We start from the raw sequence: 27,971 nt of genomic DNA on the forward strand, positions 1-27,971 counted from the left end.
TATGTTCTTTATAATAGTTTTTCACTATAAATTCTCCATTATTATGAAAAATAATAGAGCCATATAAAGAGTTTCAGTTTATGGTCATGAAAAAATTCTGGAGTTGTACAACAATGTGAATTTATTTAATGATGATTCATTGTAAATTTAAAAATAGATATAATGGTAAATTTTGTTACTTTTTAACCAAAATAATTAATTTAAAATAATACAACTATAAACAGTTCTGTCAAATAGTTTGATCTCTTAAATTATGTTCTTAAAGGACTGTTATAGTTTGGGCTCCAAAGGCTTATGCGTTGAAGACTTAGTCATCAGCTGGTGGTTTTCTCTATCTCTATTTGTATCTCTCAATGTACTGGTTACATTTTTTCATTCTCCCCAAAGAGCTAATTTTTAATTACATCAAAAAATGCAGATGGGTGTGGTGGCACATGTCTTTAATATTGGCCTCAGGAAACTAAGGTAGGAAGGTTGCAAATTCAAGGACTGCCATAAAATAAAAAAGTAAAAATATGGGCTGGGTGTAGCTCAGTGTTAGAGTAACCCCTGGGTTCAATCCTCAGAACCAGGGGTGGGAAATGTACATGTTAATTTCCCCAAAGTTCAATCAATAGAGTTTTACTGATTTATTTATTTATTTATGTGGGCTTAGTTGGCACAGAAAGTGGTGCACCTTGTCATTCAACAAATGTGTATATTCCGTATATGAAGTGGAATACTTTTTCCATGGATAATGTTTCCACTTGCAATAATCTTTTGTTTACATACTTTATGAATAATTCTATAATTCAAGACTTTCTCTGTATAAATAGAAACAAATCCTTCTCGATTATGTGTCAACTTTTTTTGGGGGGGTTTGGGTCAGGTGGTACCAGGGATTGAACACAGGGGTGATCTAACACTGAACTCATCCCCAGCCCTTTTTATTTTATTTTCAGACAGCATCTGGCTAAGTTGCACAGGCTGGCCTTGAACTGACAATCCTCTTATCTCAGCCTCTCAGGTCACTGAGATTACAGGTATGTGCTTGCTACTAGACCCAGCTCAACTTACTTTAATAAAGAATAGCTTATTCTTCTTTCCTCTAATGTTTAAAAGTTATTTACTTTCTACTACTAACTTGGTTTGTTTTGGCTATGTTTGTGTTGGGGTTTCCTTCTCTTTTAATCATTTGAGATTATGGGTAGTTCCTCTCCCTCACTTTCCAATGGATTCACTTAAATCTTAAAATTTAAGTCTACTTTTAATAAACAGAATTATATAATGAGAATATTTTTAAAAAGCATAAATTGCAAAATGAGAAAATAACTGTTAATGAGGATTTCTCAAATGGCATTACTGACATACTGGAGGCAGATCAATTTTAGCACCACTGGTCTTCGACCACTAGATGTCAGCAGCATCCCTTTACAATTGTGACAATCAAAAGCACCTTCAAAAACTGCTGAAGTGACCTAGGGGACAAACACTGGCTCAGATTGAGAACCAATGAGTTTACAAATGAAAACTTTTCAGACAAAGCAATAGGCTCATCAATATAAACCAGAATACAAATGATTGCACAAATATAAAATCTGTCAGGCTATTTCTAAAAAAATAGGAAATATATTCTACTTTGTTGTTTTCAAGGATTGTGATGTTAGACCATATTGTGATTATAACCTGAATAAAACTTGTCAATATAAATGTGACAGGGTTATTAGCTATAAAATTCTTTTTAGGGTTGGGGTTGTAGCTCAGTGGTTGAGCACTTGTCTCGCATGCATGAGGCATTGGGTTGGATCCTCAGCACCACATAAAAAAATAAATATTTTTTTAAAAAAAACTAAATAAAATAAAGGTATTTGTCCATCTACAACTAAAAATATTTTTTAGGGGCCAGGATTGTGGCTCAGTAGTAAACTGCTAGCCTAGCACATGTGAGGCTCTGGGTTTGATCCTCAGCACCACATAAAAATGAAATAAAGGTTATTGTGTACACCTACAACTAAAACAAATATTTTCATACTATGGCCAATACTTAATAGTCCAATAAAGTGAAAAGGGCATTTTAATTTCTACCACAAAGACCACTGTGTATTAAGAAATTTGACCTCTTATTGGGGATGGTGGTACACACCTGTAATCCCAACAATTTAGGAGGCTGAGGCAGGAGGACTGCAAATTCAAAGATAGCCTCAGCAACTTAGTGAGGCCCTAAGCAACTTAGTGAGACACTGTCCCATAATAAAACATAAAAAGGAACTCAGAAGTTGAACACCCCTGGGTTCAATCCCTAGTATCAAAAACAAAAAAGCAATCTTTGTAATGTTTTGAATAACCAATAATTAAAAAAAAAAAGCAAAAAATAAAACAAGGAAATTAGACCTCCCAAGAGAGTCTGGCCTTTGTCCTTGCTCCTAAAATATAACAAGAAATATAATTCCCTATTCCTGGTGGGCAACTAACAGTTCATGTAAAGAAGATGACCATACTTGATAGCAATTACTTGTGTTTAGAGGAGAGGCAGCTATGGGTGATCTGCTATTAGTCCATTTTATGAGTGGGTTTGACTACATGGGCAATACTTCATGCATTTTATTACACAACTGTACTGGGAAGCTAATACATTCTTAGGACAAGCACGTTTCAAATTTAGAAGTCTTCCAGGCTGCCCTAAGCATCTTTTCCTATGGTTAGTTTTAATTTATATTCTTTCTATAGGATAAGCATAATAGATCACAGTGAGGTTTTTTGAGTCTTTTTAATCAATTGTTGAACCTGAGGGTAGTTTCAGGAAATGCCCAAACTTGGTATCAAAGTCTTGAGCAGCACTGGCAGTTTCAAGTACTTAACTTCACATTTTGGCTAATTATAGATAACTATATAAATTAAAATTAATAAATTGATATTTTCTATACCATCTAATTTGGCCATTTCACAAAACTGGCCAAGATGTTTGGTTTTTTTTTAATATTTTTTTTTAGTTGTTGATAGACCTTTATTTTATTTATATGCGGTGCTGAGAATCGAACCCAGTGCCTCACACTTGCCAGGCGAGTACGCTCCCATTGAGCCATAGCCCCAGCCTCCAAGATGTTTTTAAATAAAATATTGGCATTAGTTATTAGAGTTCATTATGTGAATATTGTGTCTATGAAAAGACCTAAGTTAAAAAGTAAAACATACCTGGTATATATTGAAATCTGCAAGTCTTACCACAACAGAACTTGACATAAGTTTAGCTTTTGAGTGTTGAGATAATACTGATGATGTTCTAGAAATCCCTTTCAGTGTGGACTCCTTCTCTGTGAGAATCAAAAACTCCTTTTAAATTATTTAATAAATTATTTTTAACAGTATTCTTCTATTAGTAAGACAGCTACTAGAAGTGTAAGTGAACAGTAATTTCTCAAACAAGAAAATATATGTGGAAATACTTTACAAATTATGAAGTAACAAAGATATGTAGGTTTCTGTGTTAACTATTCATTTTCAAACAGGAATCATATTTATATCACATTTAAGTCACTCTTCTACAATATTAAAAATGAGAGATCTACCAGGCATTTAAGTGTTTAAAAAATTCTATCTGGGTATTACTTTTATTTTTATATTATCCGTTTCTTATTCTTACAAGTGCTTTGGTTCACAAGCCTATGTTGGTTTCAATGAAGGATGAACAATTTTTAAATATTAATTAGAAATAATACTTATTTACAGAAAATATTATGTACATACTAATTTCCCCAAACACACACATACACAAATACACACATACACAATTAGGGAGATGCTATAATGTTGTTATAGGTAAAATACCTGTTTGTGTGTGCTGGGGAGAGGCATGTGTTGGGGATTTAAGAGGTGAACCTACATTATGATCTTTCACAGCCTGTATAAGCATTTCAACGTTGCACTCAAATTCATGTAACAATTCATTGGCCCATCCATTTTTTGTTTTGGTTGCATCACTAAAATACATCCAATGATTACAACTATCTCCTGTAAAATGAAAAACAAATATTTCACAATGCATAATTTTCATTTATTCTACAACAGCCTCTTCCCAATGAAATTTAGTCATTTTCTCAAGGGAATCTTTATTCTCCATCAAATTTACAGACTTTACCTGCTACTTCTCTAAAAAGAAAGATATTTAGAATAGAGGGAAAGAGTGTTAAAAGTAAATGATCTGGAGGGATTTCTATCTAGAATCCATTCTCAGTAGAAGAGCACTCAAAAAAGTTTCAATTCAAAGTCACAGGATTGGTCAATTTTCAGTAGATGCTCAATATTCTGCCAAATCTCCACTGAGCAGAATCCCAGAAAAATGCTATGAAAAATAATTTCAGCCAGGCACAGTGGCACATGCCTATAACCCCAGCAGCTCAGGAGGCTGAGGCAGGAGTATAACAAGTTCAAAGCCAGCCTCAGCAACTTAGAGAGGTCCTAAACAACTTAATAAGACCCTGCCTCAAAATTTTAAAAAAGAAAAAATTTAAAAATGGCTGAGGATATGGCTCAGTGGTTAAGTGCCCCTAGGTTCAATCCCTGGTACTAAAAAATAAAATTAAATTAAATATAAATAATTTTAAATATTTGTTAAGTGACTAACAATAATCAGTAAAATCAATAAGCTAATGATTGTTTAGAAATTAACAGAATTTCATGTTAAAAAATGAATAGAATTTCTCACCATGGACATCAGTCATAAAGATATGTATGTTTTTTGGAAGGAAATTACAAACCCAAGACTATTGGGTTGTAATACAGAAAGTAAGAAAATAATATGCACTTATAAAGAGTAAGAAAATCTACTCTGGCTAAAAGTTTTATCTTCCAAAATGTGAACAATTTCTACAGTTAAAAGACTTTAGGTGATGATAGTAAGTAACTTACTTACTAGAATAGGATATAAGACAAAGCCCTTCAAAAGAATATCAAAACAAATAATAGAACCTTTAAATTCTGTCAGGAACTGATACAGAAATAATAAACACTGGTAGGTAGAAATATGAATATTAAATTTTGCTGTATTTTTTAAATTCTGGAAAATTCATTATAAATTTTTTATTTATGTAAATTATAAAATCAAAAAAGCTACATACTACCAAAAGACAGAAATAGGTGCTAAGTTATATTACTTAATCTGGGCTATAAATTATAAATAACCATACTGATTTTAGTTTATATTATTTGAGAGAAAAGAACTATCAACATTTGATTAAGAAGCCTATTAAATCTCATTTATTGATGAAATTTAGAAAATAAATATAGAAAAGTAAAATCAAGTACCTGGAGTCCTACATATAACATAAATATAGTTTTTAAAAATTCAAGGGGTAGGCATGTAGCTCAGTTGTAAAGTGCTTGCCTCAGCATGCATGAGGTCTTGGACTATATCCCCAGCATGGGGGAAAAAATTCAAAATATTGATTAATTACTTGCTTTTGTTACAACTAATAAAGTAACACAAATACATATATCTGCTGTATTCTGACAAACTGTCAATTTCTAACAATTATAGTTTACAATAATCTATATGAACTTCAATAGAAAATATATGAATATATTCTATGACAAGTATTTTTTTTTTGGTAAAATACTGCTAGGAGAAAAATAGTAAAGGTCTCTTGATCTCTTTTCTCCTTAAGAAATTAAGACCCCCCAAAAAAAATTTTTTTTAAATTAATTAGCCATGTATATTTAAAGCAAGATTTACATATTTTAAAGAAATTATTATACACACCTGCTTTATGATATGGATAATAATCTATGGTTAACTGGGTAAAAGAGAGTTGCATAGCACCTCCAGTAATACGTCTGTTTGACTCTGTGAGAATAAAGAGACAAAATTGAGAGAAATATTAATCAAATAAAGGAAAAAATTAACCATATAAAATCTAAACCTCATTAGATTTCATGAAATAAAATCCATTTCTCTTTTACCAGGGCTAACACATTACAAATTTTAGAAAATGCAATCCAATCTACTAAGTGTTCACTGAATCCCTACTATTTGCTAAGTGCTGGCCTAAAAAGGATAAAAGAATAGTAACTAAACCTCCTAAGTGCTTATAGGTACTAGGAGCAGAACTCCCTAACCATATGCAAGGCACTGTTTTCAATTCTTTAGGTATACTTATTCATTTCATTTTCATAACAACCCCATGAGAGAGATACCATTATTATGCCCATTTTCTAGGTAAGGAAACTAAAGAACAAGGGGGATCATGAAGCCAGAATTAAAGACAGGCAGATAGGCAAGGGTGGGTCAAATTCAGAAAATGGAGGCCACTGTGGGTCCAGTTTGGGCCCAGTAAGTTGGAGACCACCCCTTGTGGGATTTAAATGTTAATTCCTTCAGAGCCCTTCCTCCACCCTTATCAAGATAACCTGCCCCTGTTCCAACCTGTTGCTAAGGTAACCTATCCCAGGAATTGTCCCTCCCTATAGGGTGTTAGGGTTATAAAAGTTATTAATTAATATGTCCTTGATTGCCTTCCCACTGTCCATCTGTACCTCACATTTTTGGCCATCCCACAAGAGCATCTCCTGGGTCTATTCACATACACAGAAAGGAGGGAGATAATGGGGAAGAGGGCAGGAAAACAAAACAAATCTAGGATGTATAAAAGAGGCAGAATACTCTCACTTCTTGGGACACCAGGATACCAGCTATGAGCCCCTTCTCCCTCCCAGGAGAAGTCTATATTACCTTTTTAAAATAAACCCTGTCAGGGGCGGTGGCACATGCCTATAATCCCAGCAACTCGCCTGTATTCCCAGCAGCTCAGGAGGCTGAGGCAGGAGCATGGAGAGTTCAGAGCCAGCCTCAGCAAAAGCGCTAAGAAACTCAGTGAGACCCTGTCTCTAAATAAAATATAAAATAGGACTGGGATGTGGCTCAGTGGTCAAGTGCCCCTGAATTCAATACCCAATACCCAAAAATAAAATAAAATAAACCCTGCTTGCCTCAGTGTGCTTCTCTAATGTTATACTTCAACATGTGAGGAAGCAGGACTTCTAATCGGCTATATCAATAATAGGCCAAGATTACAAAACTAGTTAAGCAAAGAGCTGGGATTTGAACCCAGGAAATATTAATCACTTCATCACACCATTCTACCTATTACCCAAAGAGAAAACTGAGTCAATCAGATTAGGTAAATTATCTAAAGTAACATAGCTAGAGTATGATCAAAAATAGATCATAAATTGGTATAACTCCAAAATAAAAATTAAATTTTGATCCAGACATGGTGGTGCACATCTGTAATCCCAGCTACTTGAGGCAGAAGGATCTCAAATTCCAGACCAGCCTGGGCAATTTGGGGAGATACTATCTCAAAATAAAAATAAGAAAGGCTGGAGCTGCAGCTTGATGGTAGAAATCTTGCCTCAAACATTTGAGGCGGTGGGTTCAATACCCAGTACCAAAGGAAAAAAAGTCAAATTTTAAAACAGCATGGGCAAATCCACTAGTAGTAAAAAAAATACAAGCTAAAATATAGCTATGTATACACTCTTTATAATCTGTTAACTCCAATCTATCTCAATTAATAGAATTTTTAATGTAGATTCACAATCCCTCACCTAAAATCTATGGAACTAGAAGTTTCAGAATTCAGAAATTTTTAGATTTTATGAAATTAATATAGAATATACAAAGTGTATCATATAATACTCCCAGTAGTTTCTGAGGCAGTACTAAGCAATAACAAATAGTAATTCTGCAGCATAACTTTTAAATATTTCCACTACATGGGTAAAATTAAGATAAAAAAATAACATGTTGGTTAGGTCAGGTTTTGTCACATTTCAGAACCTTTTGAATAGCTAATAGCAGAAGTAACTACAGACTTGTACAGTGTAAGAGATATGTGGCAGTGGGGTTTTCCCCCTAAATAAAATCATTGAGCTATGAGGGAATAATAAAGAGTAAGGAATGTAAAAGAGTTTAGAAAATATTTTCTGAAAAAGAAAGAAAACCTTTTTTTAAAAAAAATTTTCTAGTTATGCATAAACACAATATCTTTATTTTGTTTACTTATTTTTACATGGTGCTGAGGATTGGACCCAGTGCCTCACATGTGTAAGGCAAGTGCTCTGCCACTGAGCCACAGCCCCAGCCCAAGAAAGAAAATATTTTCTAAGAAAAAAATGCTTAGTACTTTACTTTGACTACCTCATTTTGTTACTTTGGTTTGCTTTAACTCTTCTAGATTTTCCTTTCAAATCACTAAAGCAGAAGATGACTACCTATAAGCCAAATGCTACAAAAGTAGAAAAGGAAAAGACGAGTCCCTCTGAAAATCTTACTTTAGCTTTGTCCCTCCATCCTTTTATCTGATAGCCAATTCCTGGCTGCCTTGTCTGATGAACAAAGAGTACTACTGTTAAGTATCCAGGGTTTTCACTTTCTTAGCTTTAAAACACCCAAAGCAATAGTTTTCTTGGATGTAGATTCTGATTCAGATCTGAGGCACATGAGTCAAATATCTATATTTTTAAAAGATCTTCAGCTTGATTCTAATGTTCACCAAAGTCTGAGAAACACTGCGTTTGAAGTAAGCCCGCCTGCTGAACTCCCTGAACACTAGTGGGCATCTGATAGTGAAACAGGAAGGTCCAGCATTTCACCATGGGTATAATTTGTTAAACAATCCAGTTTTGTAGACAATTTTATAAAAGTCAAAACCATCTGAAATAAGTAGATTTCATTACCTTTTTCTTTCGCATGAATATCATCACATATGTGTAGATCTAGGTGAGAAATCACTAAATGATGGGAAGTTTCTTTAACATCAAAGTCATTGAACAGTTTAACAATTGCATCATTTAGATCAGGTGCATTTGATGTCTGTGGTGTCTTTACTTGCTGGGTAGATGGGGTTACTGTAGAGCTCTAAAAAAAAAAGATTCAAAACTACATCATCATCAAGTAACATACGTGAACTTGCACAAATAATCAAACCTAAGTATTTTCAGTAATGAAGACATGAAAAATAACAATATATTTTCCTTTGTATCCATAATTCAGTTTCCCTAAAATATTTTCTGAATTATATAAAACTAAAAATTTAAACACTGGAGAACTATACGCAATTTGAGTATGAACCCAATATTTAAGTAAATATTTGAATTATTATAGCTACATATTTATGGCCCTCATTTTAGAAAATAGTAACTATTAAAAGAAGTGAATTTGGGCTGGGGATGTGGCTCAAGTGGTAGCGCGCTCGCCTGGCATGCTTGCGGCCCGGGTTCGATCCTCAGCACCACATACAAACAAAGATGTTATGTCCGCCAAAAACTAAAAAATAAATATTAAAAATTCTCTCTCTCTCTCTATAAATAAATAAATAAATAAATAAATAAATGAAGTGAATTTGAAAATTACTTCCAAATACTAAAATAAAACAAATGTAAGCTCTATATACATATTATACATCTTGTAAGAAAAAATATTACTTCTATGTAGAAGCCCTTGGGATATTATTTAGTACTATAAATGTTTTGCTGCCTCTCAAAACAATAAAATATATTCTTTATACTTAGATATATATAGAAACCAAAGAGATAAATGGGTTTGAATTCAAATATTTTTCTCCCTAAAGAGAAAAGGCACACAATAACGGTGAAGCATAAAGACGGATATGAATCTCTAATTACCTAAAATAATTATACATGCATAAGTATGAGATTATATGTACATAAGAATACTGTGAGACAAGGCCAATTATGTGACTCAGTAGTAGAGCACTTGCCTAGCATCCACAAGGCCCCAGGTTCAATCCCCAGCACCACCAAAAAAAGAATGCTGTGAAATAATCTGCCATAAATCACCAACCAAAAAATATGGAACTTTGATAATAATCAAAATGAAGACCACATTTTAAAAATTAACAACTTTCAAATTATAAGCAACTTAATAATAAAATAATTTATGGAAAATCAAAGTACATATTTAATATGTATATAACTTATACACAGTATAGCTATTAAAAACTATGATCATGCTGCAAAAGTATTGCATAGGAGCTGGGTTGTGGCTCAGTATTGCTTGCCTCAAACACGTGAGGCACTGGGTTCGATCCCAAGCACGCATAAAAATAAGCAAATATAATAAAGATATTTTTTTAAAAGTATTGCATAGTATACTTAGTAAATGAGAATCTCTTAATAGAAATGGGGCTGAAAGAATTTTTAAAAATAAAAAAATAAAATCTACCTATAAAACTTTAACTAGGGGCTTAAGCAAAACTTTTAAATTAATTGTTAAACTTTTAAATTAATTGTTAAACTGATTCCAATCAGAAAAATCACTTTTTCTTGTGTTTTTCAAAGCCTTAAAAGACTAGTATTTATGCCTATGATATACTAATTCTGCAGTACCCCCTTTTCCATACACCCTTGAGCTATATGAATATATGTTCCAAGACATCAGTGGAAGTTTGAAACCTATATAGTATCTAAACTATATACAAGCAATGGACACCACAATAGTTGTCTGAAAACCTGGACAGCTACTAAGTGACTAACAGGCGGGGAGCTTGTGTATCACGGATACCCTGAAGGAAAGAATGATTCATGTCCCAGGCAGGATGAGATAGTACAGGATGATATTTCATATTACTCAGAAAGGTACACAATTTAAATCTCATGAATTATTGTTTCTGGAATTTGCCATTAAATATTTTCAGACTGTGGCTGATAAGGGAAAACTACTGTATTTTCACAACATTCTCCAGTACTTCTTTAATCATGTTTTCTCTCATCAGTACAAATAATGATACAAATTAAAATACAAAAATTAATCTTCCTACAAGTCTTTTTGCTTAATATGTGGTGAGTTCAGGTTTTTGGATGATAATTTCTAGGGAGTGGGGGATTAGAATGGTCTATAATAAGCTCTTCTGCCTCATGAATAATCTTAAAATCTCTTAATTTTAACATTGTTCTTTCTCTTTGGGAGAAGCATAAGATGAAACTAAGCAAGTATTAATGATGGAAGATGGCTATCAAGTTATAAAGCTGAGCAAAGGAACACTATTAACTACTTTACTCTCTCATCCACTCTTCTAAATCTCAAAACAATCAGAACATTCTCAAGTATCAATATGACAATTACCACCCAAGAAAGCAACTGTATTGTGATATGGAGTTATGTAAATTCACTATGAAATATTACAAAGTGACAGAAGATAATGATTAAAAAGATGAAGATAGGAGAAAACAATAAATTCACTTACTACAACTAGGATAAAAATGCAGATGTCTAGGCAAAAAACCTGTTAGGAAATACCTCAAAATGCTAATAACACAAGTTGTTTTAGAGCAGCAGGATTACAGAATTTTCTCCTTGTTTTTTAGTTTCCTAATCTGTCTCTCTACTTAGTTTCTAAACCCATATTCCATTTTATATAAACAAAACCACACATTATATAAATAAAAGCTATAATAACATCAACCTTTTATCTATTTGTTTTTTAATTACAACCACTATCTCTGTTAGGACAACCTAAGCTAAATGAATCTTCATTGTAAACCTTAACAGACTAGTATTGACATGCATGATAATAATCAAAATAAAACATTCTCTTCTACTTCTTTAATTACATTTTCAACTTCAAAATGTGGTGAAGGCGATCCCCCACTCACTGTCTTGACAGGGTCACAGTGAGAAAAAGTGTTGGCAAAGCCGCTCTCCCACTGTCTTGACAGGGTCACAGTGAGGATGAATGCTGGCAAAGCCACGCTGGTTGGTGGGCAACTGAAACCATGAGACCCTTTTTTATGTAATTGGGACTTTGCATTTTCATGCTTATGTTTCTGACAGGAGGCATGAGTATGTTAAATGCCAAACAAATTAAATTTCAGATGGCTAGAACATAACAGGTAGTTCATGCCTTGGAGGCTGTTCTACTACCCCTCAGCATATCAAGGACAAAGTAGAAGGCTGTTCTTCTATCTCAGTACATTGTGGACAAACCTGATAATGGACAACAATCATTCTTTGAAAGGTCATGAGAATTTTAGGCACCACATTGATTATATCAACTAGAACTCAAGCCCATATTTCCGGCCTCTTAGAAAACCTAATCAGTATGCTTATTTTACAAAGTTCACCACATGTAGTCTCATTTTTATATTTAGGAAAGTTAAAACATATAAAGATATATTCTTCTCTTTTTATAAACTCTTTCTTACTTTACCTAGGGATATATGATGAGCATAGTTAATATTGGTGGAAAGTGGATTGATGTTTAGAACTTACTTTCTATTGAGAAAGATTATAAAGATATGAGAATTAGTGCACCTTGACTGAGAAACAAAGAAACTCTTTGAGAAAGCAACTCAACCAGTTTTATGAGAATAAATTTAGGAATTAATTAAGATAGCTTTATAAGATACAGTTTTAGAATAATGTTAGAAATATTATTTTATTTAGATTCTTAAGTTTAGAAATTCTTAAGTTTTTAGTTGTATAGGTTTCTGATATGTTTTAAGAATGATTCCTAAACTTTAGGATATTTTAAATATAAGATTTAAAGGGAACTTTTTTAGATGGGAATTTTAGATTAGAAATAAAATACAAGTGTACTTTAGGTTAATGATTGGTTAGGAGACTTAGAGTCTGGTTACATAGTTTGGCATTAGTTAATAAGAAAATAACATATCTTGGGAAAAATAGTAATCTTGGGAAAATCTGAAAAATGTAAATTAGTGATGTTATTAATGATTCTGTACTTTTAATAATTATATAACTGAAGGACATATCCTGGAAAAAAGTAAATTAATATTACATTTTTTGTACCCCCAATCATGGTTAAGGAAATGTCATGTCTTGGCAAAGTTTTAAATTATATAATCAATGACGTATTCTGAATCTATAATGATGAGAAAAATTGTAATAAAAGATGACCCAGAGAAAGCTGCATTAGCTCTCTCTCTGGAGATTGCTCAAATGGAACGACTCCTGTCTCATCTTTTCGCCGACGCCACTCATCCTTCAGGACTCCCTGGACCCCACTAGGGCAGGACCCCGGCAAAAATGGCTTTCCTTACCCTCATCTCCTTTAACCAAACCTGCTTTCTTCTTCTAAATTCCCTTTCTGGATAACAGAACTTCCAATTATCATTCTAAAGCCCTCAACTTTTCTCTCCTCCTCATCCTCAACTTATGAAAGACTCTCTTCTCTCTCCAATTATCTGTCTTGCTATTTTCTCTTTCAAACAATTACCAAAGGCTCAAGTTCACCTGCTCTAGACTGGCAGTTATTTTCTTCTTTAGCTCACTTTCTATAATGCCACATACCATATTTGATTGTTCGTTCTTTCTTTAAAAAAAATTCCTTTGTGGCTAGGGATGTGACTCAAGCGGTAGCTCGCCTGGCATGCGTGCGGCCCGGGTTTGATCCTGAGCACCACATACAAACAAAGATGTTGTGTCCGCCGAAAACTAAAAAATAAATATTAAAATTCTCTCTCTCAAAAAAAAAAAATTCCTTTGGCTCCTAGATGCCTCTAGGAAAATGTTCAAATTCCTCAACATACATATGCTATAGGCCAATGGTCCGTTCATCAAATTTTTAAAATCAGGTTCACCTGGAGAATTCCTAAGTGAACCACTGGATATATATTATATATTTGGTATGGTGATGTAAAGTTCAGCATCAATTCTATATCTACTTATTTGTTCTTATATCTATAAACTCACATAAGTAGGTAAATTAGAATGTAAGGAATTTGGGGTGCTGGGTCTATAGCTCATTGGTAGAGTGCCCACCTCACATGTGTGAGGCACTGGGCTCGATCCTCAGCAGCACACAAAAATAAAGATACTGTGACCAAGTACAACTAAAATATATTTGAAAAGAAAAAAAGAAAGTAATTTTGTTTTAGCATTGTGACTAGAGTATTTAAACAATTTTGAGTTAGGTACCAAATGTGAGCTATCCCATAAAGTTATTTCAATAGTCTAATAGCTGAAAATTATTAGATCCTCCTTCCAATTGCTCAAAACAAACAAAAAAAAAAAAAACCCAACAAATCACTTTATTTGTTACAATGTCCTTAGAATCATAAGCTGCATTTCAAAATGCCTATCTGTCTTGTTCCCAGAGGGTTTTTTTCCCCCCTTCCTTCCTAAAATAATCCATCTTAGACTAAGGCTGAGTAGAAAGAATGCCTTTCCTTTGTAAAGTAGGATGACAGCAATTATGCAAAGGGAGAATCAGTTTGACATGTAAAAATAAGTATATTCGCAGCCAGGTCAAATATTTTAAAAAGTACATACTGACGTGGAAAGTATGAAACTCAATTTCCTTAAAACATAAAACTTGGAAAGTTGTTAATATATCCTCAGAGGCATGTATACCTCACTCCAAAAACACTGCTCTGGCAACAACAAACTCCTCATCTGATCAGAAAATCCCATGTTCTTTAATAATACCATACTTTTATAGATTCTACAGTCTCTTCTGAAATACCTTTCTTTACTGTTGCAATCTCATTAATCTCTTTGTAAAACTTTTCCAAAAAGCAAACAGTTAATTAAAATTAACTTTATTCTTCTATGCCTTCCCTCCTTTATTTCTGCACCTGGACATTTATGTTAAATTACAATATTTGTTTATATTTCACTCCCTCATTATATTCTGAGGTCTTTGAGAGCAGAGTCAGACACTATTTACTTTCACATTGCAATGTTTACCTCTCTGTACCTTATGACATACCAGGCAGGCAGCAAACAACACCAATTTGATAGTCAACGAAAGCCTAAATTATATGCTATTCTCTTATACCAAGCCAGATCAACAAAGGTCACATAACTAAGATCTATCACTCTGTTTCCCAAAAGTAGTGTCATAGATGTATGATTTTATAATATTCTACATATTTTTACTCTAAGAGTAGATATAAAAATTCATTTGTGCTTTTAATAAAATTATCAAAGACACTACCCAATGGAGTTTTCCATGTCCCTTCCTTCTACAAAGATCTTCATGTATTAGCACAAATTTAATACGAGGAAAGTCTAGAAAACATTTTTCTCTTTACACAAACCAAAATACTTCTAATTTTTAAGAAAATGATATTTAAATAAATCGTTCGGGATTTTGTTTTGTTTTGGCAGTACTGGGAACTGGACTCAGGGACACTCTAACACTGAATTACATCTCCAGTCCTTTTTATTTTTTTATTTTGAAACAGGTGCTCTCTAAGTTATTGAGGCAGGTCTCAAACTTGCAATCCTCCTGCCTCAGCCTCCCAAGTAGATGGGATTACAGGAGTGTGCTTATTTCCTAGTTTTTTGCTCCCAGCTGTTAGAAACCTCTAATAGAATTTTGTTTTCAACTTCAGCAATTCCCCATAGTTAGTTCTCTGTGGAATCAATTCTCACATACCCTCTCTTGTCTATAATTATGTAAGTTATATTCCATCATCTTCTGTTACTTTAGAAGTTTTAAAACTGTATTTTAATTTCCTGAAAAGTGATATACACCAAACACTTTTATGTCATCAATAACTCCAGTGCTCAATACAGAGCTCCAAACAAATAAGCATAATATACATATTAGTAATATTTACTGCTATCATATAGATATGTATATAAAATTATTGTAAGATATCTGAATAAAAAAGATTCTTGGTCTCAATCTTACAATCCATTTCCTATAAAGAAAACAGCAACTAATCACTCTGATATATTAAACTATTTATATGTAAAGTAAGTCTTTTCTTGTTAATTTATAGCATACCTGGGTAGGTTCAGGAGCCATACTCTTCCTTTGTTCTGTTGATTTTTCTATTGCTTCACTTAGAGATTTTGCATATTGTACCATAGCCTTCAACTGGGAATCCGTCAAAACCCATAATAAATCATCCAGTATTAGAACTAACTTCGTTGCTATGACATTACAGTCCTTTAACTGTCAAAAAAAAGATTTATAAAATTAATCCAAGAATTGTACTATATTGTACTGTAACGTACAATAAACTTAGTTTTTTTAAAAAGCTAAGTTTTTTAATTGAATTAAATATAGATATGAATACTTCTTTCATTTAACAAATATTTACTGAGTTCCTAAAATATAGAAGGAATATCTCCTAGTGCCAGAGCTAACAGTGGTAACAAAAGACTGACAAATTCCTATACCTTAACAATACAAGTTCTATAGCACTTACATAAACACATTTATAATTAGTAAATCACCCAATTACCTATATTAAATCAACTAATTCTGGTAGAGAAAGGAGCATTAAGATGAATTAAAAACTAAAGTGCTAGTTTATCCACATTTTACATTTCTGAATATATATGTTAAACACTATACATTGAGAAATGTTGTCAATTTAATATAATTATTTGTATTTACTCACCCAAAGCCTATATTGTTGAGTCTGTAATTACTGAGCCATGATTAAAAAACGGCATCACTTCCCCATTAAATTTCACCAAAAACCATAGAGGATTGACAACTTCAATATCCTTAAGTAGCTATCTTCCCCCATTTAAGTAAATTACCAGTTAAAATTAAAAAGTTTTGGCTACTAATAAGGGTTTTGTTGTGTATCTATTGCTGAGCAGGATTCAATAACAACAAAAGTAAAATTACTTTCTTTTCTTTTTTTTATTGTGTTGTTGTTTTCTTTTATGTTTTCATTTTTGCAGAGCTAGGGATTGAACTCAGGTACTTGCATATATGCTTGGCAAGTACTTTACCCACCAAGGTAAACCTCCAGCCTAAGAAATGGAATTATAAGGCAGCAAATGTTCAATAAGCATGCAGCAACTAAGAAATTTATTCAATTTATCAAAAACAAAATCTTTAAAATTTAAATATTAAGTCTAAAATACGGAGGAATGTTATGATTACACTGACTTTCCACAAATACTGCTTGAGACATTATATCACCTTTTATTTTGCATTGACTTAATATGCTGTTTATAGTATGCCAATAATCCACCTAAGAAGTTATTTAAAATTTCCTGTCAATATTAATAGTTAACAAATGAACAAGGCCCCGGATTTGATCCTCAGCAACACACACACACACAGGTAATCTGGTTGACTTACTCTTCTTTTAAGAGTGACTCTGATTTTTGATTGGTTGGTTATTAATCGAACAGGTGCACACATAATTTCAAGATGTGAACTTTGAGTAGCATCTGCCTCTATTCGAATCATCTGCCAATTTATTTCTTTAAATGTCAAAACCTAAGGAGAACAAAGAGATTAGCTTTGCATATTCACGTAAATAAAATGAGAAAAATGTAGATTTATAAAAATAAAATGTTATCTTCTCAACTAATTTTCATGACATTCTAGAAATATTTATCATGCTGTTTTTATTTTTTAATTGTACATGTCCATAAAATTCAGTAACACACCTTAAAACTGTCAATACTTTTAATCTAAGAAACTTAACAGAGTACAAAAAGCTCTTGAATCATGTGACCAAAAAGCAGTCCAATAATACATTTTAATTTTATAAATTTAAAATTCAATTAAGCAGCTGAAAAGTTAATATAGCGCTTGTTAGTTCTTTTTTCTTCTGTTATCTATTCTTCTAGGTATACATGACAGTAGAGTATATTTTGATATATTAAAAGGGCTCATTAATTCTGTGAGGTGACTTATCATAGTCAAATATTAAAATGTCCATAGTTATAATTAAAGGATTAAGAATAACAGAAAAAGTAGAAATACTTAAAAAGGCAAAAAGAGAAAACCCTGATACCAGGCAAATATGGCAAACATGAGCAAACATGAGATATATTTTAAATTTATCACTAAAACATTTTTAGAAAAGAGAAAGAAAAAAATTCACCTCTCCTCTCTGTGGATCTTGAATACGAGTAAATCTCAAATCTCCATGCTCCCAGTTTGCATTTACACTATAGATCCTTAGCTGAGAAAGTTCAAATGATGCATTGAAGGCCTTTGCTCCAATTCGGATGACAATAGAATTTACAGAAACAGTAATTCCCTCAACAACTTTTTCAGCAAAACCATACTCACTAGAAAAACAAAGCAAAAAAAAAAAAAAAAAATACAATGCACTAAAGCCATACACAAAATATTCTCATACAAGTACAATGTTTATCAATAAAAAAGTATGATTCTTTTCAATGACACCAAAAATTTAAAACATGATGAATTACTTGGTTTTCATAAATCATATTAACCCCAAATCAAATACTCAAAAACCAAGCTACACAAAAAGTATTGTTTTACAATTTTGCTGAAGTCATTCAGTACTTGATGGACTCAAATCAGAAAATCCTCCATTACCGTTTTCTCTCCTTTTTTTCATGTTAGCACCCACAGTCTTTCATAATGTCCAATGTTCCAAAAAGAAAATGCATTTTTTTGAGATGAGAAATATAAACACACTTGTCATTGACAGTGGTCATAAATCTGGAGTAAGATGTTCAATTCCTCAACAGTTATCAAGTTTCTTTAAGTATAATCATATTTATGATTCATAGGCATCTAGTCTCCATGACCGGTGGTTGTCAAAGATTAATCCCTTCAATTCCTTGCCACAGAGGCTGGGTTGCTTCATAAAAGCTTATATATTGAGCACTGAGAAAGTTCAATAGCATTATGATAGTAACTTCCCCCGAAAGTGTCATATCCTCAATATTACCTACTCTGCTTTGTCATTGCAAGTTTTTCAAGGGAAAAGATTTACATGTGGTCATGACAGTTCCCTCTTGGGAAAAGGAATCACTGGGAAGTATCTTAAAGGCTGCAGAGCACAAGACATGTTTAAATGTATTCTCTTGTTTCTTAAATTGTCCTTACACTATTGGTTTGATTTTGCTCTTTGTTTTGCTTTTCAAATAAATATTTTATGAATGTCTCATGCCTTTTGGCTGCACACTCAATAATGTGTGCATGGTAAGACTCACAGAGCAGACAAGTGTTATTTTTTATTTTGTTAGACTGTGTCACTAGGGTGATGCAAATTCATAATTTTTCTTTCTTCCTTTCTTTCTGTCCCTTTAGTCATTTCCTCCTGGTTTCCTTCCTCCCACAAGCCAGTCTTCCTAGAAAGGAATATTCTAGACTTCTGAGGGCTGGGGATTACAACTCAGTGGTAGGATGCTTGCCTAGCATGCTTGAAGCTCTGGGTTCAATCCCACACACCACCAAAATAAATGAATAAATGAATATAAAAAAGAAAGTTTAAGGGGCTGGAGATGTGGCTCTAGTGTTAGTGTGCTCGCCTGGCATGTATGAGGCACTGGGTTCAATCCTCAGCACCACAATAAAATAAAATAAAGATACTGTGTCCACCTAAAACTACAAAATAAATATTAAAAAATAAAAAAGAAAGTTTTAAAAAATGACTTACGCTATTCTACCATTCATTTTGTTTAAAAAAACAAATTTGACTTGTTAAAACAATAATCTAAACTAGCTACAGTTTAGCTATAAAAATGTTCTCAAAATGTCAAAGATTTTAAAAATTGAAAGGTACTCAAAATTACTTTATTGATAATCAATATTCATATCTATTTAATCTCAAAAAGTTTTGGTCAATTAGCATCTATAAGTAAGAGCTAAATTCTTAACACGAAGGCTACTAAGTTTAACAGGAATATGATCAGAAAAAAAATTTGTATTTTCTAGTTCAATTCAACAAATATTTGTCCCATGTAAATGATCCTGAGACATAAAGAAAACCAAAATTCAGCTGTAGCATTACAGGGATCACAAATCAATAGAGAGGAGAAAACATATATACTAGTTTTTGATAGTCTGCAATCAAGAGTTTTTAAAAAGTAATCATCAGAATACTTGTTGGGAGAGAGATTACTTACATAACTAGGGAGAAGAACCATTTTTCCTTAGGAAGAAATACAACAGAAGGGAAATCTTAGAATAGAGAAAAGCATGAGCAAAGACACAGAGAAGTAAGACAGTAAAGGTCAGATTTCAAGAACGTAATTAGTACAGCATAACTGCGACCCAGACTATGAATGCATTTTGGCAGAAGGGGTGGTAGAAATTTGCCCAATTAGCAGCTTATTTCATCAATATGCCTATCACTTATAATTTTATATCTCTATCCAGATCTCTTACTATGACTTCAGTAAAATTCAAATTGTCCATCAAATCTCTCCACCTGGCTGTCTCACACACATTACAACACAACATATCTAAAAGAGAGCCCATCATCCAAAACCCTCCCCATATCTACTACTGCTCTTCTTCTTGACTTGCTATCTTAATGAATAAGTAAATTACTTTTCAAGCCTCAGGGGATTTTTTTCCTTTTCCTTTTTATTTTTGAGACAGGTGTTTGCTATGTTGCCCAGCCTAGTCTCAAACATTCGGACACAGGTGATTCTCCTGTCTCAGTCTCCCAAGTAGCTAGGTCTACAGGCATACACCACCATACCCAGTTAGATAACACATCTTTTAAATAAAGTAACACTTTTGGGGCTGGGGTTGTAGCTCAGCAGCAGAGCACTTACCTAGTGTGCGTGAGGCACTTGGTTTAATCCTCAGCACCACATAAAATAAATAAAAATAAAGATGTGTGTCTATCTACAACTAAAAAAATTTTTTTTAAATATAACTCACAGAATTACTGATAATAGTAGTAGATTATCATTAATAAATATTGAGGCTCTGAGCCTCAATTTCTTCATCTGTAAAATAAAAACAATACCTGCTCAAAAAATTGCTATTACCTTAGGTGAAATGATGCAAATATGGTAATTTACACACTCATTGGCTTGTCTGAGGTAATTCTGTTATAAAACAAAGTGGCCATCTACTGAGTTTAGAAAATTGAGAAATAAACAATGAGAACTCATCAGCATCTAAGAACTGCTTTTATCCTAAGGACAAATATTGGTTACTTAAGATAGAAATATTCTTAAGAGTTAGAAAAAAATACTTTTGTAATAATTATGTGGGAATATCCTTTTGGAATAAACCAACCTTACCTGTTCTATATATATTTTAATGCTGGTATTGAACCCAGGGTCTTAAGTCATGTGTTCTGCAACCCAGCTACAATCCCAGTCTGAACTTTTTTTTTTTTTTTTTTTTTTAGGTGTAGATGGACACAACAATATGCCTTTATTTTTATGTAGTGCTGAGGATCGAACTCGGGTCCCACCCGTGCTAGGAGAGTGCTCTACAAAATGAGCCACAATCCCAGCCCTGAACTATAACATTTTTAAATGTACACAGAATTAGAACACATGGGGATGGTGGTATAACTCAGTGGAAGAGTACATGCCTAGCAAGCATGAACGCCTGGATTTAATCCCTAGCACCAAAAATAAGCAAATAAATAAGTTACAATCTATATTGTAGAATCCACTGTCAAAAGGACGAAGACTGAATCAATGACTAAAGTTTATTTTTTTAGTAGACACAGGGGATTGAACCCAGGGGCACTTATATGAGCCAAATCCCCAGCCTTTTTTTAATTTTGAGACAAGGTCTCATTAAATTGTTTAGGGCTTCACTAAGTTGCTGAAGCTAGTCTTGAACTTTATATCCTCCTGCCTGAACCTCCCAATTAACATAGTGTGCCACAGTGCTCAGCTAAAGTCTATACTTTTTAGGTCATGCTAAAATTCAATAAAATTTGAAAGATAGAATTCTAGCTTACAAATAGGTCTCTTCACAGTTTGAATATTTCTCAACTTAAAAAGTTTACTAGACTTTGGGGGGGCTTGGGTTGTGGCTCAGCGGTAGAGCGCTTGTCTATCACGTGCGAGGCCCTGGGTTCGATCCTCAGCACCACATAAGAATAAATAAACAAAATAAAGGAATTGTGTCCAACTACTTCTAAAAAATAAATATTTAAAAAATTATTTTAAAAAGTTTACTAGACTTTGTATTAAACTTTGTAGAAATTACTCTGCATAACATTATCAGTCTACATACGGTAGGGCCAGTCTGTTTCTCTTTTTTTAATCTCTTAGCTAGAAAGAAAAGGATTAGTGTTGCCCAACATTACATACTTAGAGGGACTGTTGAAATACATATTCAATATTTATATTTTTTGGTAGTATGGGAGATGGAACACAAGGGTATTCTACCACTGAGTTATATCTCTGATCCTTTTTTTTTTTTTTTTTTTTGACACAAGGTATCACTAAGTTGCCCAGAATAGCCTTGAACTTGCAATCCTTCTGCCTCAACATCTTGAATGGCTGAGACTACTGGCAGTGACACTGCACTGGGTTTTAAAAAACAAACATACATACATATTTTTGATACTCATTCCAGAACTAATGGATCAAAATTTAAGAAAAGGAACTTTAAAGACTCTGAAGACTTAATATGCACCCAACCAGTTGTTACAATCAGGCAAGTCTGGAAGACACCAAAATAGATTAACCATACTGCCAGACTTTGTATTAATGTCAAAATATAAGGATAGGGTTGTTGGGCTGGGGATGTGGCTCAAGCGGTAGTGCGCTCGCCTGGGTTCAATCCTCAGCACCACATACCAACAAAGATGTTGTGCCTGCCGAGAACTAAAAATAAATAAATATTTAAAAATAAATAAATAAATAAGGATAGGGTTGGGGTTGTGGCTCAGTGGTAGTGCGCTTGCCTAGCATGAGTGAGGCACTGGGTTCGATTCTCAGCACCACATACAAATAAATAAAACAAAGGTCCATCAACAACTAATTAAAAAATATAATGTGGGGCTGGGGATGTGGCTCAAGCGGTAGCGCGCTCGCCTGGCATGCGTGCGGCCCAGGTTCGATCCTCAGCACCACATACAAACAAAGATGTTGTGTCTGCCAAAAACTAAAAAATAAATTAAAAAAAAATATATATATATATATATATGTAAGGATAATTACCATATGATTAAAAAGCCAAAATAATAATTTATTGATATTATAAATCCATAAATTAGGAAGAACTACACTAAGTACACAAGAACAAAATGATTCACTTCTGCCATGTTTAATTAAAATAAGTCTTTAATATAAATTTTCAATTTTCTTCTTTCAGTAACTAAATCATTTCTACTTTTTCTCCAATTCTGACAAGCCAATCTGAAGACCAATTACTCTATTACACTTGAAATCATAATTTAATCTTTAAAATCTCAAGTTGCCCGATGAAGCACAAATTAAAAGTTAATGTGAAAGTTCTTTTCTCTGTCACCTGTAATCCAAACATAAAACCATACATTTGATAAATATGGCCTTCGGTCAACTCTTAGCAGCAGAAGAATCATCATTAGATTCCCATATGAAAAGATATTGATCAGACTGTAGAAATTCTCAAAGAATGCACTAATATAAAGGTGGTTCAATCTTTGTGAAACAGAAATGAGTGAGGGTGTCTACGTGCACCACAATCATTTAAAAAATTTTATCAATAGCTTTATACAGCACTGAAAATACTAGATGTTCAGGGTTGCCATGTCACACAACTTCAGGAAGCAGATTACATTAAAATACATGTGGGCATTTCATGTGAATCCAAAAATAATGCAGAAATCCTGCCTGGAAATGATGTAAAGCACAAGTTCCGAATTTATTTTAATTTTTTATTTTCCAGTGCTGAGGATCAAAACCAGAGCCTTGTATATGCCAGACAAGCACTATACTACTGAGTTACATCCCCGGCCTGATCCAAGTGTTCAGTGTAAAAAAACAAACAAGTAAGTTTTTGAAGAACAATTTTAATTTTTCAAAAAGGTTTTACAAATCGGTCCTCATGCTCCCACCTCATTAGCACCTAACTTTCATCTTTCAAAATCCAACCTTTGGAAAGTGTGAACATTTTATATTTAATGAAATATAAAAGGTCTGTAGTTTGTTAAGATACCACTAATCTTTTAAAGTTTCACTGATAAGAAATGATAATGCAGAGAAATTATAGTACCGCATTATCTGAAAGAAATATATTCCAGGACTCCCCCACAATGAATGCCTGAAATCATGAATAGTACTGAACCTATACACTATGTCTTTCCAATAATCCATACCTAAGATAAAGTTTCATTTCTAACTTAAGCAACAATATCTAACAACAAAATATCTAATAACAAAATATCTAATAATAATAATAAAATATCTAATAACAAAACAGAAAAAATGTCTCTCAAAATGCCTTACTCACCTTTTTGTGATAATGTGAGATGATATAATGCATATGTCATGAGATAAGATAAGGCGAATGACTTGGGCATTGTGACTTAACCTCTTAACCTGCATCTTTTTCTTTTCTTTTTTCTTTTTTTTTTTTTTTTTGATACTGGGGATTGAATACAGGATTGCTTAACAACTCAGCTACATTTTTAAAAAATTTTCAGACAAGGACTCACTCAGTTGCTTAGGGCCTCACTAAGTTGTTAAGGCTACCCCCAAACTTACAATCCTCCTGCTTCATTTGAACACAGCACTGTGATACCTTGACCATGGATCTAATAACTCAAGACAGCTACCAAGTAACAAATGGGTGGGCAGCAGGGGTACATTGGACAAAAGGATAACTCACATTTCCATTGGAGGCATCAAGATTTCATGCTACTCATAATGGTGTAGAATTTAAAACTTATGAATTATTTGTTTCTGTAAATTTCCATTTAATATTTTCAGGCTATAGTTGACCATGGGTAACTAAAGCCACAGAGAACTGCTGTATTCAGAAAATAAGAAATTATGTCATTTATAGAATGCCTAAGCTCTTCTGCTTCCATTTTCTGCTGATGTTCTGCCTTGGATAATCATTAGTACTTAATAGTAAGGAAATCAAGATGAGTCCAAAAAGCTAAAAATCATCTGCTACTTTTGCAATGTATACAACTAAATCTGTAAGATATTTGATGAGAGAAGTGACTATAATAGGGCTTTTGAGATTAAGAGATTTTATTTTATGTTCTAATACTGCAGATAACAGAACCAACTAATGAAAAGAACTCACTTTGATAGCCACAAATATTAATGGAAATAGCTCACCTTTGTCCTGAAGCAGTTGCTATTGGTGATGGGCCATTAGGGGCTCTTGGTTCTTCACATGTACTCATTTCCATTATCACTTTATCTAGAGACTGGTAAGAATGTTAAAAATATAAACAAAATATTAGATAATTTCTTTGTTTTATGAAAGTATTATTTTACTATTTTCTCTTTCATTTCTTTGAGAGCAAATTAAACAGTAAATGAGAAAAGTCTTAAGTATCACTAAAATTCTAAAAAAACAAATATCAGAAAGGAAAACAAAGTATTCAGTCCTATCTCAAGGCATTTATCTGGTGGAAAAGTTGTGAATATTCTATAAGTACAGGAGAAAAACAATCAGAAGTAGCCACTAACTGATGAGGATATCAGAATTTATGAACACATAATCTCTAAACCCAGATGTATGTGCTCGAGTTGTGGCTTAGTGGTAGAGCACTTGCCTAGCATGCATGAGGCAATGGGTTCCATCCCCAGCACCACAAAAAAAAACTAAATAAACAAAATAAAGGTACTGTGTTCATCTACAACTAAAAATTTTTAAAACACAGTTGATAAATTAATTACATAGTAATGATTAGAACTGAACCACCCATAAAGGGCTTATACTATCTGAGTCATAACTAATCAAAATATGAAGTAAGTCAAAAATATGAAAAAATAAATAATCCCATATGAAAAAAGTTCTTTCCCAGAGTTTTTTCTTCTACCCCCTTGAATAAAGAGCAAACATCGTTAGTAGTCATCATTAACCACTTTGGTCATTCTTCATTCTCTATTATCTGAACTTAAAACTTATTTTATTGTGTACTCATTCAGTTGGTCACCTCTATTAAAATATAAGTTCCCTCAGGGCACAAAACAGATGCTTAATAAATATTTATGATAACCAAAGCAATCCTTAGCAAAAAAAGTGAAACAGGAGGCATCACAATACCAAACACTAAATTATACTACAGAGCTATAAGAACAAAAATGCATGGTTTTGGCACCAAAACAGACATGTAGACCAATGGTACAGAATAGAAAACACAGAGACAAACCCATATAAATACAATTACCTCATACTAAACAAAGGCACCATAAAAATACAATAGAGAAAAGATAGCCTCTTCAACAAATAGTGCTGAGAAAACTGGAAATCCATATGTAGCAAAATAAAATTAAACCCCTGTGTCTCTCACCCTGTACACTCACAGTGGATCAAAGACCTAGGCATTAGACTAGAAACCCTGAACCTAATTAAAGAAAACGCAGGCCCAAATCTACATCATGTCAACTTAGGAAGTGACTTCCTAAACAAAAACTTTACTCTGAAAGCACAGAAGTAAAATCAAGAATCAACAAATGGGATGGAATCAAACTAAATATCTTCTTCACAGCAAAGGAAGCAATCAAGAATGTGAAAAGAGGGCTGGGGATGTGGCTCAAGCAGTAGTGCGCTCGCCTGGCATGCATGCGGCCCGGGTTCAATCCTCAGCACCACATACAAAGATGTTGTGTCCGCCGAAAACTAAAAAAAATTAATATTTTTTTAAAAAATCTCTCTCTTTCTCTCTTTCTGTCTCTCTCTCTTTAAAAAAATAAAATATAAAAGTAACAATAAATATTAGTGAGGATGTTGAAAAAGGTACACTTATACCTTGCGAAGTGGTGCAACCACTCTGGAAAACAGTATGAAGTGGTACAACCACTCTGGAAAACAGTATGAAGATTCCTCAGAAAACCTGAAATGGAACCACCATTTGACCCCGTTATCCCACTCCACAGTTGTATACCCAAAGGACTTAAAATGAGCGTATTACAATGACATAGCCACATCAATGTTCACAGCAGTTCAATTCATAATAGCTAAGTTATGGAACCAACCTATGTGCCCTTCAACAGTTGAATAGATAAAGAAAATGTGGTGTCTAATCACAATGGAATGTTACTCAGCCATAAAGAAGAATGAAATGATGGCATTTGCCAGTAAATGAATGAAACTGGAGAGTATCATGCTAAGTGAAATAAGCCAATCCCAAAAAAAACAAAGGCTGAATGTTCTCTCTGATATGCGGATGCTCACTAACAATGCAGGGGTGGTGGTGGTGGTGGTGGTGGTGTCACCATATTGAACAGAGGGGAAATGGGGGGAAGAGAAGGTGGATGAGAATGGGAAAGACAGTAGAATGAATTGGATATCACTGTCCTATGTGCAGATATGATTATACAACCAATGTAATTCTACATTATGTATAACCAGAAGAATGACAAGTTATACTACATATATGTATAATATGCCAAAATACATTCAACGGTCATGTATAACTAATAAGAACAAACAAAAAATATTTATGGAACTGTGGGTATAACTAACTGGTAGTACAAGCTTAGCAGGCTCAAGGTTCTGGATTCAATCTCTACCATTGGAAAAAAATTACAGAATAAATTAATAAATGATGAAAAAATAAATTTTCTTCAAAGAACAAAGATATTAAAGAATGCATTACTTAATTTTCTAGATCAGTAAAACTAAATACACAGAAAGATCTGGATTACATGTTATTAAAAGAAGAATTTCACAGAATGTCAATAAAGAGTTAAATGATGCTATAAAATATACCAACTCATATGGAACCAGTCCAAATGTTCATTGATAGATGAACAAATAAAGAAAATGTGATATATATTCAAAATGGAGTTTGATTTAGCCATAAAGAAGAATCAAATTATGGGACTGGCTAGTAAATGAATGGAACTGGAGAATATTGTGCCAAGTGAAATAAGCCAGACCCAGAAAGTCAAGGATCAAAGAGTTTCTCTCATATACACTAGACCAAAATAAGTTTAAAAAAATTTAAAAAGTAGGAGTGTGGGAAATCACATGAAAACAGAACATAAGTGGAGTAGAGGAAAGGGATTAAGGAAGAAAGAAAAGATGGGAAAAGGGAGGAAGAGTCCAATGAAACTATCCAAACTATCCTATGTAAATCAAAGATGCTCTCTGTTCACAGTAGACTCTACATAC

The 27,971-nt window shown here is 33.2% G+C and overlaps 1 protein-coding gene across 1 annotated transcript in view; it reads right to left on the reverse strand.

Annotated features, from left to right (window-relative positions):
- Bltp3b (bridge-like lipid transfer protein family member 3B) overlaps positions 1 to 27,971 on the reverse strand; it is an 87,587-nt gene that overhangs the window by 31,587 nt on the left and 28,029 nt on the right. Inside the window, exons 4-11 of the mRNA XM_076854999.2 lie at positions 24,962 to 25,053; positions 17,827 to 18,016; positions 17,073 to 17,213; positions 15,753 to 15,923; positions 8,713 to 8,893; positions 5,735 to 5,818; positions 3,805 to 3,987; positions 3,172 to 3,290 (exon numbers count right to left, since the gene is read on the reverse strand). Of these exons, the coding sequence (XP_076711114.2) occupies positions 3,172 to 3,290; positions 3,805 to 3,987; positions 5,735 to 5,818; positions 8,713 to 8,893; positions 15,753 to 15,923; positions 17,073 to 17,213; positions 17,827 to 18,016; positions 24,962 to 25,053 (1,161 nt within the window). The remainder of the gene's footprint in view (positions 1 to 3,171; positions 3,291 to 3,804; positions 3,988 to 5,734; positions 5,819 to 8,712; positions 8,894 to 15,752; positions 15,924 to 17,072; positions 17,214 to 17,826; positions 18,017 to 24,961; positions 25,054 to 27,971) is intronic.

This window comes from Callospermophilus lateralis, chromosome 4 (assembly GCF_048772815.1).
Source record: "Callospermophilus lateralis isolate mCalLat2 chromosome 4, mCalLat2.hap1, whole genome shotgun sequence".
Classification (NCBI taxonomy): Eukaryota; Metazoa; Chordata; class Mammalia; order Rodentia; family Sciuridae; genus Callospermophilus; species Callospermophilus lateralis.